A 20,852-nucleotide genomic window follows, 5' to 3' on the forward strand; every position below is an offset into this window, starting at 1 on the left:
CTGCCTAGCATATTATCATACAGAGACCCAAATCTCTTCATTGTAATGGTTTTTCACATTCTTTTCTATCCTAAAAAAAAAAATCTTTCCATGTCAGAATTGTATTTGAATTATTTGTGAATTTATGCTTCAAGATACTTCTAAGTAGGGGCCAGGAGAAACGGTTCAGTGGTTAAGAGCACTGGCTGCTTCCGAGGTCCTGGATTGAAGTCTTAGCACCCATCCCCATGGCAGCTCACAGCTATCTGTAACTTCTGTTCCGGGGTCTGACATCCTGTTCTGGCCTCTTCAGGCACAGCAGGCATGTGGTGCACAGATAAACATGCAGGCAAAACACTCATACACATAAAACTTTATTGTGGTTCGTTCAAAATATACCTTATTTGGTAAAGCTCTTAAAAGGGAATGAAGACACACTTTCCTTAGAAAATGGTGGGGTAAGCCAAGTGACACAGGTTCCATTATTTTGCTAATTCTAGAGTTTTTGATCATGAGTTTTGCAATGCAGGAGCTAGCAGTGTTATTCTCTGGGAAAAGATGTTATCATAACTGGGAAAGTTTCCTTCCCTGCAGCATTCCCATCTTCCTACCCCAGACAACACCCTCAGCTGGTCAAGTGCATTCCTCCCTCTGTAGAAAACTGCTGAGACAGTCCCTCAGGCTTCCCCAAGGTTCTCTGACCACAGACTCTGCTAACTTTTCAAAAGTTAGGCATGTTAGGAATCTTAGACCAGATTGTAAGCTTAAGAATCAAATGGTAAAGCTTTGCTCTGCTAGCATCAGGTTTTAGTTTTGGAAATCTCTCTGGCTTTTATAATGCTCTTATCTTCTGGCTCTCCTAATTTTTTAAAATCCTGATTTTAGAGTTTAACTTCTAGTAGCTTCAGACTCTGAAAAAATTTATACTTGCCCAAAAGAATGGGATAACAAAAAGTTAAATTATTAGGTTTTTGTCTAGAAGCATTTTAAACATAGTGCTAAGTTATTTAATTTAGTTGTCTATGTTAAAATAGTTTCTAAAACTTCTTATAATTCTAAAGTATATATTTGTTTGTATATATGTATTTTTTATAATCAAAACTTCTATATTTTAAATCCAGAAATTTCAAGATATTGAAGAAACTCATCTCATTCACATAAAGGAAATTATAGGATCCTTGTCAAATGCTATAAAGGAAATTCATTTACAAATAGGCCAGGTAAAGTTTTTGCTTTAAGTCTTTTATTAAGTTGTTTATCAAGTCTTTTATCATATTATTTGGAAATCATACATATGATAATTATTTCAGATGAATATGTATTTATATGTATTTTATTGATCACCAAGTATGATAACTTTTTATGATTGTTGTTGTTATTATTTGCTTTTTGAGACGGGGTTTCTTTGTGTAACCTCGGCTATCCATGAGCTCACTCTGTGGACCAGCCTGGCCTTGAACTCATAGATACCCTTCTGCTTCTGCAACCCAAGTTCAGGGATTAAAGGCATACACCACCAGTATTTTAAAAATTTATTTTTTTTAAAGTTTACTTCTGATGTTTTTTAAATTATGTGTGGGTATGTACATATGACAGAAGGTGCTTGAAGGTCAGAATTGCCATCTTGCCCTGGAAGTGGAGCTACTGGTGTCTGTGAGCCTCTTCAGTGGGTGGTGGCGATTGAATTTGGGTCCTCTGGACAAACAGCCACTAAACCATCTCTCCAGCCCCAATTTAAATTGTTTTATAGTAACTAAGTTGTAGAATTATATAGTTACTATATAACTATACTTATCAGTATTACTGTGAAATTAACCATATACTTATATATATTAAACTGGTTATTTTAAATAGTTACATACTTCTAAGAATTAACTATATAGTACTCTTCATACAAATTGGATGTTACCAACTTCTGATTATTTTTCTTTTCAAGTTTTACTATTTTAAGTTTAAAGCAGCAATTTCAGTAATTAGAAAATATACATGTGAAAGTTTTCAGTGATAACCTGGGGTGTATTGAAGTAAGGAGAGAAAGGAAAAGTCTTCCTTTGCTACTTAAAATGCAAATATTAGGTAGGCAGTGGTGACCCACACCTTTAATCCCAGCACTTGGGAAGCAGAGGCAGGCAGATCTCTGCGAGTTTAAGGCCAGCCTGGTCTACAAAGAAAGTTCCAGGGTAGTTGAGACTTACAGAGAAACCCTGTCTTGAAAAATCATAAAAAGGAAGAAAAAAAAAGAATTCTGTCTCTAAAATAATCAAAGTAGCAATAATAAATTGCCTGTAAAGTAATATCTTAGTGGAGAAGGTAGGCAGATGGTCTCTAGAAATCTGCCAACATAGGAAACAACACAGGAGATTTAAAAAAAAAATCTGGTGTAATTTTTGTTTTGTTTTTGGAGACAGGGTTTCTTTTTGTAATTCTGAAACTCTCTCTGTAGACTAGGCTGTCCTCGAACTCACAGGGATCGTCCTGCCTTTGCCACCTAAGTGCTGGGATTAAAGGCGTGTGCCTGGCTTTGTGTAACTTTTTAAATTGCTTTGTAAAGTAAGAATGTTAGTTAAAAAGAAATATAAAGTAAAAAACTTTATTTTTTTAATAGGTTCATGAAGAATTTATAAATAATATGGCTAATACTACAATTGAAAGTTTGATACAAAAATTTGCTGAGTCAAAGGGCACAGGGAAAGAAAGACCTGGTAAGATGAAACAAGTACTTCCCTTATTATTGTTATTTTTTAAATTGTGACTTTATATCACATATCCTGAACAACATTTTTAAACTGTAAAATGGAGTGAATCATAAAAAATGAGTCATGTATGTTTGTTTATTGTATATTTATGAGTGTTTTGCCTACATGTCTGTATGTGTACTAGTCTCATGCCTGGGGCTGGAAGAGGCTAGAAGAGGGTGTCACATTCTCTGAAATTGGAGTTATGAATGACTAAGCTACCATGTGAGTGCTGGGAATTGAAGGTAGGTTCTCTGCAAGAGCAGCAAGTGTTCTAAACCACTTAGCCATTTCTCCAGCCCCTAAACTAAGGCTTTTGTTACAGCCTGTAGTAGTTAATAATTTACTTAAAATGGTCATTTAACTTTTACAAAATGAAACTATTTGTGGCTTGTTTGCATTTCTGAAAGGAAATTTAGCTATAGATACAGAAGACCTATTTAATGAAGGAAGATGAGGAAATACTGACCCTTCAGCACTGAGACTAATATAGGACCTTTCTTAAAATTTAATGGCTTTCTTTTTTCATGCACATAATTTCTAGGGAGTGTTTTTTATTGAGTGCCAACTGTACAAAGCATTAAGAATACACAAGTGAATGAATGTAGGAGTCTTGCTTTCTAGAACTCAGCACGTAGACCATGCTAACCTTAAACTTAGAGAGCTCCTCCTACTTTTGCCTCTTGAGTGCTGGGATTAAAGGCAGTGTGCTACCATGCCTGGCCTCCACATTCTACTTCTTTCACAAGGTGTATTTTATGTTTTATGTTCTAATTTTTTTTTTTTTTTTTTTTAAAGACAGGGGTTCTCTGTAATATAACTGTAACTGTCCTGGAACTCTATGTAGACCAGGTTGATCTTGAACTCACAGTGATCCACTGCCTCTGCCTCTCAAGTGCTAGACTAAAGGTATGTGCAGCTATGCCTGGTCCCATATTCTACTTTTATTTATTTTTTTTTTAATTATAAACTGGTTGACCTATTAGCTCAGGCTTCTTATTAATTCTTTTTTTCTTTTCTTTTTTTGTTTTTTTGAGACAGGGTTTCTCTGTGGCTTTGGAGCCTGTCCTGGAACTAGCTCTTGTAGACCAGGCTGGCCTCGAACTCACAGAGATCCGCCTGCCTCTGCCTCCCAAGTTTTTTTTTTTAACTAATTATTATATCTTACAGTAACCCATAATTCTTGTCTGTGTTAGCCACGTGGCTTGGAACCTTTTATCAGCGAGGCAGTCTCATTTTGCTTCCTCTTTGTCTGGATGACGACTGCAAGCTAACCTTTCCTCTTTCTGGAATCCCATATTCTACTTTTAATGAGCCTGTTATGACACTGAGTGTAGTAAGTAGCCATTGTCACTTTTTATTCATACCTAATACTTCCTTCCAGCTTCTTGACTTTGTTCCTTACTATAGTGTATAAGAAATATATTTTATTCCACAGGTAAAAATAATTCAGTCAACTTAATTAAACTGTGGTATGGAATTTAGAAAAATAGATAAGCAATTAAAAGAAAAGTTTAAGAGTCAGTTTTCTTCAGTATATCACAAAAGCAAGACTTGAAACCTGGGGCATCTTAAAGTTTCTTTTCTTCCCAAATCTCATTAATTTTTAAATGTTAGTAATTGAATTATATTGGTATTTCTCCCTCAGACTTTTTTTTTTCTATCTGGCTGATTAATTTGCAGTTTTTTTGCACTGATATAATAGATATTTCTTACTAGGTCCCTTTAAAACATTATAGCCACATATGTGTTTGACTATGCAATTAAGAACTTAAAATTATGGTGCTTACCAATCTTTGAATTTTTATTATAGACAGAATATAAGTTAAAGTCTGTACTTGAGGGGCTGGAGAGATGACTCAGTGGTTAAGAGCACTGGCTGCCCTTTCAGAGTACCCAAGTTTAATTCTCAGCACCCACGTGACGGCTCACAACTATCTGTAACTCTCATTACCGGGTATCCGACACCCTCATACAGCATATATACAGTCAGAACACAAGTGCCCATTAAGTAAATAAACAGCTAAATAAATAAGTTTTTTTTTTTTTTATCTGTACTTGAATTTGAAGCCCTTGGAGATGTGTGATTCAGTGCTCTCACTTTGGCCAGCTTGGTCTGCTTGCAAGTTCCTCCACAGACCTTTCTTTGTCTTGGACACTTTAGTTGTGTTATAGCCTACTCTAGAGAGTAGTGCGTTCCACATCTTTCCATTTATTTAAGAAGTAAATGCACTCTTAAAAAGCCAGGTCACATATTGACTCCTTTCATCAAAAATGTCCCTGAACTTCATACTTCTCCTTTGTGTACTTGTGGAAACATCCCCTTCTCTGTTCATTTTTTATTTCTGTGTTTATAAATGGTGTGCTGAATAGTTTTATTATTTACTTACAAGTAGTTTATAAATAAAATGATGAATAAGATTAGACTGAAGTGGATGAATTTACTTTCAGAAAAATCTTCATTATGTGGACACAAATCATTATACTTAATACTTAGTGAACACTAGATTCTGTGTACTGAACTGTTAGTCACTTTGCAGACACACTTTGGTTTCTGAAGTAGGTACTATATTTCAGTTTTATAATTGAAGTGAGAAGCTAAAGATAAGGGGCTGGAGAGATGGCTCAGAGGTTTAGAGCATTGATTATTCTTCCAGAGATCCTGAGTTCAATTCCCAGCAACCACATGGTGGTTCACAACTGTCTGTAAAGAAATCTGGTGTCCTCTTCTGGCCTGCAGGCACAGATACAGTACAGAACACTGTAAACAAAATAAATAAATCTTTAAAAAAAAAAAAGCTAAAGATAACCCTAAGTTAGTATATGTTAAACTTGGGATATTAATTCCATGATATCCCCCCACACATACACATATACCCATACAGTTTTCTGTTCTTTCTTTCTGCCTGCCTGCCTGCCTGCCTGCCTGCCTGCCTGCCTGCCTGCCTGCCTGTCTGTCTGTCTGTCTAGCTCTCTCTATCTATCTAATCTATCTATTCTATCTATCTATCTTCTATATAATAGCCATGACTGTCCTGAACTCACTTTGTATACCAACCAAGCTGGCCTCAAACTCACAGAGATCCACCTGCCTCAGCCTCCCTCGTGCTGGAATTAAAGGTGTGTGCTACTGCCTAGCTTCAGTTCCAGGATTCTTGATCCCAACGTCAATTGGAGAAAATGGGGACAGACCAAGTTAAAGACAGAATGAAGATGATGTGATGTCTAAGTAAAGAAGAGATTTTATCTTTATTCTGGTCATGTCAAGCTATAGTTTTCCAAATGTTATCATTGTTGGAAATTGGGCAAGATGTTCCAGAGACCTTTTGTTACTTTTTATAACGTGTGTATCTACAATCATCTAAAAATACTCTGAAAAATTAATTGAAGCCAGTATACTTGAATTGAAATCTGAACCTTAATTTATTAAGCAATACTTTCTTTTAAGTCACAGGTGATCCAGAGTATTATGTAAAAAACCAAAGAATCCAAAGAATGAGCTTCAAGTGTCTTCTTCAAATATAAAATCAGAGAATAATTGGAACATTAAAATGTTATGCTGATCTGTCTCAGCCTCTGGAGTGGAGCCTCTAGGAGCCTCCACCATTCTTAGCTTTGATTGGCATTTTTGATAGCTTTTTTTTGTGTGTGTGTGGGGGGTTGAGATAGTGTTTCACTGTATATAGACAGTCTACTGGTGATACTATGCTGGCCCTGATGTAATGTTTTTTTTTTAACTCTTCTTGGACTTCTTTGCTGCTTGTTTGTATATGTGCCAGTGTCATTTCCAAAAACTCAGTCAAGGGCTGACATGTGTGTGGCATGTGTATTATGCTTTTAAGATAGGAGAAAAAAATTAAGGAAATTTTTTTTGTAATTTTTTTCTTTATCTGTCCTTTTTTATTTTTATTTTTATTTTTTTATTTTTTTGCGGGTGGGGATGGTGGTTGAGGCAGGGTTTCACTGTGTAGCCCTGACTGTCCTAGAACTCACTCTGTAGACCATGCTGGCCTTCCGAGTGCCAGGATTAAAGGTACCTGGTAATGTTTTTATGTACCTAAGGCAGATTTTACAGCCAGCCAAGCTGCCGGCCTGCTTTCCTAGTTTCTCTCCCTCCCTTCTCCCCTCAGTTCTCTTGCCTCAGCTTCCTAAGTGCTGTTATTTCATGCCTGCTTCACCAGTAAAGCTTAGTGTCATATTGAAGTATTTGTTTAGTATGTGGTGGCCCATACATTTAAGCTCAGCACTTGGGAGGCAGATGCAGGTGAATTTCTGAGTTCAAGGCCAGCCTGGTCTACAGAGTGAGTTCCAGGATAGCCAGGGTTATGTAGAGAAACCCTGTCTTGAAAAACCAGACAACTAGAAAAGCTCCCAGTGGTCATAGCTAGAATGACTTGAGCAAATATTAAGTAATGAATAGATTGCATTGTAACTCAAAGAAGAAAATCAGTTTATTGGAGTTCATACAGGTATTGAAAATGTTTGGATAAATAATTTAAAACTTTTTTGAAAATAAAGATGTATAAATCTTGTAATTTTACATTCATTTATTGTGTATGTATGTACAACTTGAGGGAGTTGATTTTCTGCTTCTGTCTTGTGATCCTGGGAATTTAACTCAGATTGTCAGGCTTGGCAGCAAGCCCTTTACCTGCCTAGCCATTTCACTCACTAGCCATTATTATTTCTAATTTTTATTTTATTCTATTTTGAGACAAGGTTTAGTTATATAGCCCTGACTAGCCTGGTGTTTTCCTTGCTGAGCAGGCTGGACTCCCATTTAGAGATCTGCATGCCTCTGCATCTAGAGTCTTGGGGTTAGAGGGCTTTGCCACCTCAGCTCTATTAATTTTACTTTCAGTTAACTTTTGAGATAGGCTTTTACTGTATACAGCCCAGGCTGGCCTCAAATTACAGATAATTCTTCCTCAGCTTTCTTAAGTGGTTAAGACTACAAGTATGTGCCACTATACCTAAAAATAATGGTGTTTTGTTTTGTCTGTTCTCTTTTTGAGGCACTATGTAGCTTTGGCTGGGCTGGGATTCCATTATGTAGACCTGGCTGGCCTCAAACTCAAGAGATCTGCCTGTCTCTGCCTCTAAATGCTGGGGTTAAAGGCATGTGCCTCCATGCCTGGTCCAAAATACATAATTTTAACAGCCAAAACAACAATAACAAAAAATTTAAATATTTGGGTACTTCAAAGAAAATAGGTGAATGCCAAAAAATAAATAAGTAAAAGTCACAGAACTTTGTTAATTATGAAGGATGCTCAAATTAAGATTATAATATTTTTTTTTAATTACAAATGTGGGGGGCTGGAGATATGGATGGCTTGGCGGTTAAGAATACTGACTGCTTTTCCAGAGGTCCTGAGTTCAGTTCCCAGCAACCACATTGTAACTCACAACCACCTGTAATGAGATATGGTGCCCTTTTCTGGCCTGCAGGTGTACATGCAGGCAGAACACTGTGTACATAATAAATAAATAATATCTTAAAAATAGAGAGCTCCATTTAAGAAAAAAAATTACAAATGTGTCACCTTAGAAATTTTGTTTTTACTGCTCTAGTTTGGTGACTATTTTTTAATTCATTTTATTTTAGTTAATGTTCCTCATTTAGCTTTCATTGACTATTGAGAAACTGTAGCATTAAATTATATGCATTCAGATGTACTGGAATTGGAATAATAGGGATTGTGAGTCACCATGAGGGTGGTAGGCTTCTCTCCAGCCCCTTAAGGCAGTTTATAATGTGACAGTTGTAAATTTGCTGTTGATGACTTGAGATTTAGGATTAATTTCAGGATAGTGTGAATTGTTAGTTACATACTTTATATTCAGCCACATTTAACAAAATATTTTGGTGGTTCAAAATTAATGAGTTTGTTTTTCCTTTTGTAATATTTCTTAAAGATTCTGATCCAGATTGGTTTGGGTGAATTCATTGGATTGATAGATTTTCTCTTTGTAATTTATAGGCCAAAAAAGCTGATTATTTGATGGGCATACTTTAGTTCCTTACCTTTATTGATCTTTCTGTCTGTTTTCATCTCATCGTAATGTTAGCAGATCTCTAAACGATTCTAAGGACAAGCCCTAAGTCCTTTTATTAAGTGATTGCCCAGTTTCCAGGTCTGTAGTGTGCGTTTATATAATCTTCTTAATTTCTTTGACCTTTTAAGGCTATTTTGAGTATAAGTGATAAAACTTTTCTTAGTCACATATTATAGAATATTTATGTAGAAATGAAGATGTTAATAGTTAATTGGTTAGGACCTTATCAGCTCTTTTTGTGAACTATTTTAATTATTTTGGGAATAAGCATTGGTAATCTGATTTGAAGAAAAACAAGAACTAAAGAAAAAGAAACTTTAGATTTGTGATAAGGGGGAGGGAACATTGAGTCTGTTTTTAGAGAAATATTTTGTATTAAGTCATTAACAAGAACTCTGGTCATCAATTAGCACATAGTTAAGTGTAACATCTCAGAAGAACAAGGAAGGAAACCTATCATTGTCTCTTTAAGTCACTCCCTATTTATAAATTTCTTAATAATGAAGGTTGTATCGGTTGCCACTCATACATTATTTCATAAAATACACTGGACTTTTATAATCTTAAATATTACAAATGACTGCTAACATAGGGAGAGAGATAATTTTTAGTGTGACATTTAACTGAAGTATTTTAGAAAGAGAATAAGTCAGGCCATTTATTGCTTTTACTATCACTTAAATCGTTTGTTACTTCATATATGAAACATTTCTTAATCTATGACATGTAAAGCTAGTCCTGCAGCTCTGTTATTTTAGGGCTATTTTAATTAATTACTTTCTGTCTGAGTTTGCTTTATCATTTCTTATTCTGCAACATATCCATCCTTGTTAGTAGCACTAAATTAATTTTTCTATCATACCACCTTGCCAGGTTATGTGTATGAATGTCCTTTTCACATTAAAAATATTTCCATTAGGTGAGATATGGTGGTGCACACCTTTAATCCCATCATTTGATAGGCAGAAGCCAGGCTGGTCTATATAGTGAGTTTCAGCTCAGCCAGAGCTACATAGTTAAGACCCTGTCTCAAACAAACAAGTCTTTCCATTGCCTGTAAACTGCACTTAAAATCTTGGCCTTCTAATACAATTAGAGATTGGGATTTTTGGTCCTAGGGTGACCACCTTAATGAGGGTGTAATTATTTATGTAACTGAAGACAGTGTTTTCTAAGCATAATTCTAGAAATTGATAGAATAAAGAATGGGACAGATAAGGTGCCAATCTTGTCTTCTAGTACTATGTTCTGTGTTTTTCTCCTTTCCCATGAACATAGCCAAGGATTCAGTGCCTGCCTCTTACTACTTATTTTCTCCAGTAACGATGCTGCAAGGTCCTTGAAAGCAGAAACTACGTGTGTTCTGTGGTATAACTTAGAGTTTCTAGTAAAGTACTGTATTAGTAGTTTCAGTTTTTAATTTACAATCATTTATTGGGGGGAGGGCATGCACCTCATGGTGTACTTGTGGAGGTAAGAGAAAAACTTATAGAAGTCAGTTCTCCTTCCCCGTCTCTCTCTCTCTCTCTCTCTCCCTCCCTCCGTCCCTCTCTCCCTCCCTCCGTCCCTCCCTCCCCCCTCCCTCCCCCCCCTCCCTCCCCCCCCCCCCCTCCCTCCCTCCCTCCCTCCCTCCCTCCCTCCCTCCCTCCCTCCCTCCCTCCCTCCCTCCCTCTCTCTCTCTCTCTCTCTCTCTCTCTCTCTCTCTCCCTCGTATCTTGTCAGGCTGGTGAGATGACTTAGCAGCTAGAAGCACTTGCAGCTCAAGCCTGACAACCTGAATAGAAAGCTTATGCAGTGGTGTGCATTAGTATTTATTCTCTCAAGCCAACCTGGAGTACAAAGTACAGAAGATATATGGAGGCCCTTCCGCAGCAAAATGGAAAGAACAAACCCTTGACTTCCACATGTGTACTTGCACTCACATATCAGAAAGACACATATAGTCCATAAATAAAAAATTAGGCATTTCCAATTAAATTATCAAAGTTAAAATAGTTTATTTAGTAATTATTTTTTAAAGCAAGTTTTTCTTTTTCTACCTAGGCCTTATTGAATTTGAAGAGTGTGACCCTGCTAGTGCAGTTGAAGGTAAGTTGACTGCTTGTAATATACTAACTATATGGGAACTAGTATCTGCTGCTTGTTAAGCAGATAGAAAGGGACTGCTTTTTATTGATGTTATAGCACAGTGCTAAAACAGATATTTAATGGTCTCAGATACTGAACCCAGGATCTAGCTTGTACTCTACTAGTGAGCCACCCATGTAACCTAACATAATACTTTTAAAAATACATGCAATGAATTACTTACTTTTTTTACCCCTGTATAACAGCTTTGCTGGCCTGGAACTCACTCTGTAGACCAGGCTGGTTTCAAACTCAGAGATCCACCTGCCTCTGCCTCCCAAGTGCTGGGATTAAAGTGTGTACCAATTTTTTTTTTTGAGTTTTACCTGAAGTTACTGAGGGAATATTTACCAGAAGAAGAGAATTTCTTTTTTCTTTTTTTTTTTTTTTTTTTAAGATTTATTTATTACATACAACATTCCTTCCATGTATGCTTGCATGCCAGAAGAGGGCACCAGATCTCATTATAGATGGCTGTGAGCCACCATGTGGTTGCTGGGAATTGAACTCAGGACCTCTGGAAGAGCAGTCAGTGCTCTTAACCTCTGAGCCATCTCTCCAGCCCCCAGAAGAGAATTTCTTTAAGTGAATATTCTATAATCCTTTAATGAACCATACTGCATTACATAAAAGTTGAAACAGACTCTAAATATAAGTTGAAGGCTTTATTAATTGATGCTTTTATGTCATTTGTTTGCTCATTGATTCATCCACCTATTCATTCATTTATTAGGATTTTGGGGATAAAAGAGTTTTGCCATGTATCCTAGGCTACCAACAAACTTAAAACCCTCCTGCTCCAGCTTCCAGAGGGCTAGGATTAAAGGTGTACACCACCACTCCTGAAGATGCTTTTATTTCTTTCATCCAAAGTTTGCTTGTCATGAAAAATTTGTCTGAGTTTTTGTGCTTTATATCCTTATCAAGAACAATTACATTTCTATTACAATGTGTATTTATGTTAAAGGCATAAAACCAAGGAAAAGAAAGACTTTTGCTTTGCCTGGAATAATTAAGAAGGAAAAGGATGCAGAGTCTGTGTAAGTATTTTAAATATTGCCCAAATCCTTTTCATTGTTTCTGAGTGACTACGAATTGCTTTGATTTTTGAAAAGAAAAGGTCCTTTTGAAAGTATTCAAAATGTATGTCTAAACTGGAAGAAGAAAAAAACCCTTTTAAATGACTAGATTTACCAATTTCTCTGGTTTTAGTTCATGATAACTTTTTCTCATTTACTATGTTAAAATTTGAAGACAAAAGCTGATGTGCCCAGGACCCTCATGTAGAAAAACGGAAGCCAGTTCTGCAGGTTATCCTATGTTCTCTCACCTTCAACAAAGTTTTAAAAATATCTATTGCTAGACAGCCCTGTAGAACAGACAGCTTTGTTATCACACTGAGTATGTTCCTAGAAAAGAAGTACACCTACAAGCATTTTAGATTATGTGTGAGCTGTTCATGTTTAACAGCTATTTTTTGAGATGAGAATGTCCACTTTTGAATTTTAAAATAAATTGATACTATTTTAATCTTCATGACTTCGTTTCTCAAAATATTTTTGTAAAATTCAAACAAAAGCTATATTTAACTATTAAAATACCCTAAATATGATCTAATTAGCAGATAGTTTTAATAATTGAATCTTGCAATACTTCATTTTTTTTTGTCTTTTTATTAAAACAGGGAATGTCCTGATGCAGATTCACTTGTAAGTAATTTTAATTTTATTATAGACAATTTAAAGTATTTTCATTAGAAAAAACATATTTGACTTTTTTATCAATCTTCAAAGAAAAATACCCCATAATAATTTGCTGCCCAAATAATTATAAAGGTATATTTCAGTTTTATATTATAGTATACCTTTCTGCTAAACTGAAAACACTTCTCACTGTGAGAAATGGATTTTAAAATTTGTGTGGCACCATGTCATCCCTCACAAATGAGAAACCTTTATTAACTTAGGTTTTGTATTTGTTTTTTTTTTTTAAGGTAGTCTCTTTTTTCTTTCTTTCTTTCTTCTTCTTCTTCTTCTTCTTCTGCTTCTGCTGCTGCTGCTGCTGCTGCTGCTGCTGCTTCTGCTGCTTCTTCTTTTTCTGCTTCTTCTGCTGCTGCTTCTGCTTCTTCTTCTTCTTCTTCTGCTTCTACTTCTGCTTTTTTTCCTCCCAGACAAGGTTTCTCTGTGTAGCTCTGGCTGTCCTGGGACTAACTCTCTGTAGACTAGGCTGGTCTCGAACTCACAGAGATCCGCCTGCCTCTGCCTCCCGAGTGCTGGGATTAAAGGCGTGCGCCACCACCTCCCGGCTACCACTGCCCATCTTAAAAGATAGTTTTACCTGTTATGTATCTGGTTTAAGACATCATTTTAGAAACTAGCAACAACAATTATGGTCACTTTTTTATTGTATGTGTGTGTGTAATATTTGTTTCTATTTCTTGGTTATATGTGCTTTTTATAACTAATTAAAGTAGTTAACAAGTTAAGCTCCCAGTGGGCTTAATGCACGAGTAGATTTGTGAAATGCTGTAGGAAATGTGTAATAGATGTAGTTATTATTAGACAATGATTGTGTTGATTAGTGCAGGAGTTTGAGTATTCTGTGTGTTTTGGTTTCTTTATATGCTTCAAAACACTTTAATCTTGATGTAGTGTAACAAAGAAATGAAAGTATTTTGATAAGAGTCTCTAATGTAGATAAACTAGTATTTTCTATTTCAGCTTTTAAGTAAGAAAGCTGTGGTTTATTAATAGCCTTATTTGAAAATTGATGTTGGAGATACAATATAGCTTAGTGGTTCAGAGCATGTACTGCTCTCGCAAAAAACCTGCATTTGGTTCCTAGCTCCGAATTCAGATAACTTCACAACTGTCTGAAACTCCAGTTCTAGGGTATCCTGTGCCCTCAGGCCTCCTTTTATCTGCACACACATGGTACACATAAACTCATGCAGGCACACTGACATACACAAATAAAACAAACAAATATTTTAGAAATGTATGTTAAAATTAAAGAGTGAAAAATGACCAGAGAAGCTTAACCAATTAATGAAGTTAGCAGGTGTGTTTGATATTTACTATAGCTTTAATCATGTATTTATTTTGAAGTTACTTATACTGTTTGATGGTTACAAATTTTAATTAGACCTTTTGCTATCTTAAACATCATATTGAGTGAGGTAATCCAGACCCAAAAAGACAATTATCATATGTACTCACTCATAAGTAGTTTTTAAACATAAAGCTAAGAAAACCAGCCTACAAATCACAATCCCAGAAAACCTAGACAACAATGAGGACCCTAAGAGAGACATATATGGATCTAATCTACATGGGAAGTAGAAAAAGACAAGATCTCCTGAGTAAATTGGGAGCATGGGGACCATGGGAGCAGATAGAAGGGGAGGAGAGAGGAAGGGAGGAGAGCAGAGAAAAATGTAGAGCTCAATAAGTTTTATACACACACACACACACACACACACACACATATTCTCTTAACTTTTTAATTGTTTCAGCTAGGTGACACAAAGATCATTATCCAATTTTATAGTATAATTATTAATTTTTAAGAAAAGTCTAAAGAGAATATGATGTTCTAATACCATGGAAGAAGAGATTGGTAAATTTGATTGTAGAAATAAAAAATTTGTTAAGTTAGAAGAAAGTACCATAAAGGGTTTTGTATCACCATATTGACAGTGCATATTAAAGGATACTAACAACAAAGGAACTTCAATTTTTTTTTGTATAAATCAGTTTGCTAACTAAGCAATTGTTTCTCAGGACAAGTATATAGGTAGAAGCAAAGCAGTTTTCTTTAAGTAGTGAATACCATAATGAATATTATTTAGAGATGATGCAAAATTAAACAGGCAATTTTCATAATATCGTTAGAAATGTTTATATACACGTCATTGTATATGTATTTTATTTATATATATATATGTATATATGTGTATTAGATATAAATTGTGGCAGTCTGTTTTTTGGATAATTTGGCAGTATCTCTCCAAATAAGAATTATATGTTATTTTTAAGCTAATAGCTTTCTGCTCAGTATTTACTATTACGACTGTATTTATATAAAATCTGTAAATATCTACAGTATATGCACATCCTCTTGATTGAAGTACATATGCATTATAGAAACTGAAGAGGGGGTAGATATGTTTTTATTTTTCAGAGTTTATGTTAAGAAAACAGTAGCAAAATACTCAACAAGAACTGGTTAAGTAAATTTTTATATAGGCAGAGTTTAAAAAGAATTAGGTTGATCTATATATCTTTTCATATGGAAAGAATTTATTAAAACTAAGTGTGATATCAAATCTAAGTGATATCAAAAATAAAACCTGTCAAAAAGCAACTGTAGTTGGTTATTTGGACAGAATAACTACCTGATTACAGGCAGGAAAGGATACTTATCATTTTTTTGCTTCATTTGTTTATGGCCAGTTGTTGTTATTTACATATGAGCTCTTCATGGCCTTATCTTCTAGTTATTTTAGGTCTCTGTACATAGCTCTAGCTGTTCTGAAATTTACTTTGTAGATCAGACTGGCCTCAAACTCACAGAGATAAACCTGTCTTTGCCTTCCAAGTGCTGGGATTAAAGGCGTGTGCCTGGCTCTTCTATTTATTTTTTAAAAACATCAATAAGCTGTTTTGTAGGTAAAATATTGTTCATTTCCTGTTTCTTTTTACAATACAGGAGTATAGATTACTTTCTTGGGGCCATGGTCCCCAAGCAGAGATTATGAAACTTTGCGTTGACTCTTAAGCTCCCCCATAGTATATTTACCTTGTTTGATTGGTTGGTTGGTTGAATTCACAGTTTTGCCTCATATTCCCTAGTGTAAGGTTACAGATATGTGCAATGTTTTTTTTGTTTTGTTTTGTTTTGTTTTGTTCCCCCTCCGCTCAGACAGTGTTTCTCTTTATAACTCTGGCTGTCCTGGAACTCTCCGGAGATCAGGCTGGCCTTGAACTCAGAGATCTGACTTCATGGATGCTGGAATCAAAGGTGTGGGCTTTCACACCTGGCCACACTGCTCTTTTAGAAACCATTACTACCACAACTATATTTTAAAGTGTTCTGTTCTTCCATATTGTTATTGACAAAATACTTCATTCCAGTAGTGAGAGCCTAAGTATAGAAACCATGGGTTGAATGAAGATATGTCATGTTATCTGTATGTTTTTATTAGCATTAACATTCTGAGTATTTCCAGCATTTGTAAAACTTAAGTAACTAACTCAGTTTTGTTGTTGTCTTTTAAGTGTGTGTGTATTTGTCTGGGTTTGCCTTATGTATGTAGATACTTTAGCAGCAGTCAGAACAGGGTCTCTGATGCCCTGCTGGAGTTGCAGAAGGTAGTGACCCACTGGACACTAAACTTGGGTTCTCTGGAAGAGCAGGAGATGCTCTTAGCCACTGACCCATTTCTCCAACACAATGCCTTTTTTAAAAAAAGAACCTATCCAATACAGTTCTATAAAAGGGATTACATTAAGTAACCTTTGCAGATTGGTTTTTCACTTTACCTAGTTCTCAGAGGGTTCGCCCAGGTTGTAGGCATAATAAATTCATTTCTTTTTGTTGCTTAGTAATACCACAATTTCTTTATATGTTATTTTGTTTTGTTTTTTGTTTTGTTTTGTACTGTTAGAAATAAGCTTTCTAGCCAGGCAGTGGTGGCACATGCCTTTAATCCCACCATTTGGGAGGCAGAGCAGGCAGATCTCTGGGTTCGAGGTCTGCCTGGTCTACAAAGTGATCTCCACTGCTACACAGAGAAACCCTGTCTCAGAAAAGAAAAAAAAGAAGAAAGAAAAAAGAAATAAACTTCCTGTGAACAATGTGAACAGGTTTTTATATAGACGACTATTATTGGTTGATAATTTTATTTCTGAAATCCAATATTAAGATAGCCACTTTAGCCGGGCGGTGGTGGCGCACGCCTTTAATCCCAGCACTCGGGAGGCAGAGGCAGGCGGATCTCTGAGTTCGAGGCCAGCCTGGTCTACAAGAGCTAGTTCCAGGACAGGCTCTAGAAACTACAGGGAAACCCTGTCTCGAAAAACCAAAAAAAAAAAAAAGATAGCCACTTTAGCCTTTCTTATTTTTGTTTGTATGTTGTATTATTTTTCTATCCTTTTCTTTCAATCTATTCAAATTTGCATTGACCTTATAAACATTGGATCATTGAATCAAGTATATTTCATTTGTTCTGCCAGTCTCTTTAATTAATTATAGTAGTAAATATTTTTCATTTATTAGTTAAAACTATTTCATTAAAATTTTTGAAATATATTGTTTTTAGTTGGTAAAATAATCATACATATTTTAAGATATCATTTGATAATTTTAGTATGTATATATAGAGTCTAAGAGCAGATCAGAATCATTGGCTTAGGCCAGTGAATTATTTCTCAAATATTATTTCTTTAGCTTCTACACATTAAATCAAAATATGAAATATTTGTCTTTCTATGTCTGATAAATCATTTAGCATAATTTCCTTCGACTTGTTCCCTGTAGCTGCACATGATAAGATTTATTGTTTTTAAGTCTGTTGCTGAATGCTATTCCACCGTGTCTGTGTATTGTATTTTATTTACCCATCCTTCTGCTGATGGGTACCATGCTTAATTCCATGTCTGTCTATTGAAAATAGCACTGCAGTAAACCTAGGAGTACAAATGTCTTTTTAATTTTTTTTTTGAAATTGAAATTGGATGAATCATTTAGAGCTTTTTAATGCTTGCCCTGAGTTACTCTTCACTACCTTCAGATAGTTTTATATGTTTTCACCACACTTTATAGTTACTCTCTGCAGGTAGATCCAGAAGCCACCTTTTAGAAAATAACTTTTTAGCCTATGTGTAGTTTTATTATTGTCTTCTAATGCTTTATTGCAATTTGAGTTTTTTGGGATGTCTAGTCTGTCTTCATGAGCAATGCTGTCTCTGTCTCCTGCTCTCCCTCTGTTTAAGTTTCTAGTTATTTGCTGAAGAGACTAAGTGGTTTGTAGTTTCCTATAGCCTGGATTTTGCTGCCTGTATCACCATAGTGAATTGTTTCACTTCTCTGTGCTATATAAATTGCCACTTAGTTCTGTAGTCTTGATCAGACTTAGAGTCAATGGGTTTTGTTTTATCTCCCCTGGATGCACATGGTGATTTTTTTAATTTTTTAATACTGATTCAATATATTAGGTTGTTCATTGGCTAGCCAAGACTTTAATCTGCTCTAAAGAAGCACTGTGTCTTGTATTTTTATATAGCTTCTTATGGTATTGAGAGACTATTTAGCCTGACCATAGGTTTTTAAATGTCAGTTATTCCTTATTTTAACAGAAATGTCAATCTTGAGTATTCTGAATGAGCTTTCACCTTGACTCTTTCTCTTTTTTTAAACATTCATTTTAAAAATTAATTTTGTGTGTGGGGGGTGCATATATATCTATCTATATGGAATTTATGCATGTATATGCCCTCAGATGTGAGACTGGGGTGTCAGATCCTCTTGAGCTGGAGTTAGTGGAAGTTGTAAACTGCCTGATGTGGATGTTGGGAACCAGATTGAGGTCCTCTAGCCAAACAGTATTTGCTCTTAACCATTGAATCATGTCTTGTACCCCACCTTGGCAGTTTCTTGCTCTGAAATTATGAATTGTGACTCCTATTGCATGTTGCAGGTTTTTCTTCAGATTTTTGAGGCATGGATTATGATTTGAAGCTAATTAATAACTGAAGAGTTGTATTTCTTGGTATTTGATTAAATGATTTAGTTTTCTTTCTTTCTTTCTTCTTCTTTTTTTTTTTTTTTTTTTTGGTGGTGGTGTTGTTTTTGAAGAAGCTCTGTCCTGGAACTTACTCTGTAGACCATGCTGGCCTGGAACTCAGAGATTTGTCCCCCTCTGCTTCCTAAGACCAGGATTAATAGGATTAAAGGTGTGCACACCACACCTGGGCTCTCAAGCAATATCTTAGACTATAATTGTTTGTTAATCTTTAGTGTCTGAATATTGGCATTGTCATTATATTAACTCTTTACAATTTTTTTTCCTAGAATATTCCTGATGTAGATGAAGAAGGTTATAGTATTAAACCAGAAACAAATCAGAATGATATCCTTTTATGATCTGGGTGTTGTTAGTGGATTTGTTGATAGAATAGCTATAGAATTAGTGTACTACTTAAAGCCTTTTCTGTTCTAATTTACTGAAAGATGACTGTTCTTCATTTTATATGCTTTATTACTTAAAGCTAGTAGTTTTATTCTTGTCTCTGTATGTTATTCTTGTAAGGCTCTCTTCTTTTTTGTACATATGTGGAAAACCAGCTATCTATCCATGATAAGTTAGTAGGTTAAACTAAATTCTTTAATTCATACCCACATACCAAAGAGAACCACTTCTACTCATCCAGTGATTCTGACTCTGAAGATGAAGAACCAAAGAGGTACCGGATAGAGATCAAGCCTGTGCACCCAAATAACCTGCACCACACCATGGCTTCTTTGGATGAACTAAAAGTCTCCATAGGGAATATAACACTTTCTCCAGCAGTGTCTGTAAGTATCTGAACACAAGCTACTTTGTCCTATACATCAAAGCCTCGTTTATCTTTCCTCATCTACCTATAGCCGGTTACTTTTCTAAAAATATTTTTTTATTTCTGTGTACTTGTGTATGTGTATGATGTATGTAGAGGGGACTGTGTACATGAGCCACAGGGTGTATGTGGTAGTCGGGACAACTTTGTTGAGTCAGTTCTTTCACTTTATCTTATCATGGATTCTGGGGATCAGACTCAGGTTGTCATGCTATGTGTGTGACAGGTACTTTTTTTTTTTTTAACCTGCTGAGATACCACACCATCCATGGTTAATTTTAAGAATAGTAAATAAGTTAAAAAAAAAAAAAAAGAGCCGGGCGGTGGTGGCGCACGCCTTTAATCCCAGCACTCAGGAGGCAGAGGCAGGCGGATCTCTGTGAGTTCGAGACCAGCCTGGTCTACAAGGGCTAGCTCCAGGACAGGCTCTAAAGCTGCAGAGAAACCCTGTCTCGAAAAAACAAAAAAACAAAAAAAAAAGGAAAAACCAAAACATTGAGCAACAGTACATTGGTTGGGGAATTATTTTTTGATTTTTATTTTTCAAATAATCATTGTCTGTATCTATCTATCTATCTGTCTATTTATCTTTCTTTCGATCGATCTATCAGTTTTTTTAGATAGGGTTTCTTTGTGTAGCCCTGGCTGTCCTTGAACTCTGTATAGATCATGCTGGCCTTGAACTCACAGAGATCCCTCTGCCTCTGCCTCCTGATTGCTGGGATTAAAGGTGTGTAATACTACTATCTGCCTATTTTGTGCTTTTTTTAAATTTTGTGTATGTAAATTTTATTTTGTTGTCCGTGTGGTATGTGTGTCTGGTTTCCCTCCCACCCTATACCCCTAGAGCCAAGGACTAAACCCAGGGCTTTGTGCTTGCTAGGCAAGTGCTGTACCACTGAATTCCCAATAATTGCCCCCCCCCTTTATTTTTTTATTTCCCAAAGCTGTTAGGTGTGTGGCTATTTGCTTGCATATATGTCTGTGTACTATGTATATGAAGTGTGCAAAGAAGGCAGAAGGGGAGTTAGATGCCCTGGAACTGGAGTTACAGACAGTTGTGAGCTGTCATGTGCATGCTAAGAACTCAATCTGGATCTTCTAGAAAAGTACCAGTGCTTGCAGCTGTTGAGCCTTCTCACCAGCTCAGTTTATAATTTTTATATAGACAAATGAGGTCACTGATTGGGCTTAGTTGTACTCGTGAAAACATTTTTAAGAAAGTGAAAATGTATTAGCTGGAGACATGATTCAGTGCTTACGGAGCACTGGCTGCTCTTCAGAGGACCCAGGTTCAGTCCCAGTACCCACTTGACAGCTCATAAGTGTCAGT

At 35.8% G+C, this 20,852-nt stretch overlaps 1 protein-coding gene across 2 annotated transcripts in view; it reads left to right on the top strand.

Annotated features, from left to right (window-relative positions):
- Positions 1 to 20,852, top strand: part of Fcho2 (FCH and mu domain containing endocytic adaptor 2) — a 96,121-nt gene that overhangs the window by 35,726 nt on the left and 39,543 nt on the right. For both annotated transcript variants that reach the window (XM_038321269.1, XM_038321268.1), the window contains exons 7-13: positions 1,101 to 1,199; positions 2,585 to 2,681; positions 10,818 to 10,862; positions 11,869 to 11,941; positions 12,586 to 12,610; positions 18,975 to 19,032; positions 19,303 to 19,478. In XM_038321269.1, the coding sequence (XP_038177197.1) occupies positions 1,101 to 1,199; positions 2,585 to 2,681; positions 10,818 to 10,862; positions 11,869 to 11,941; positions 12,586 to 12,610; positions 18,975 to 19,032; positions 19,303 to 19,478 (573 nt within the window). The remainder of the gene's footprint in view (positions 1 to 1,100; positions 1,200 to 2,584; positions 2,682 to 10,817; positions 10,863 to 11,868; positions 11,942 to 12,585; positions 12,611 to 18,974; positions 19,033 to 19,302; positions 19,479 to 20,852) is intronic.

Source organism: Arvicola amphibius, chromosome 3 (genome assembly GCF_903992535.2).
Source record: "Arvicola amphibius chromosome 3, mArvAmp1.2, whole genome shotgun sequence".
In the NCBI taxonomy this organism is placed as follows: Eukaryota; Metazoa; Chordata; class Mammalia; order Rodentia; family Cricetidae; genus Arvicola; species Arvicola amphibius.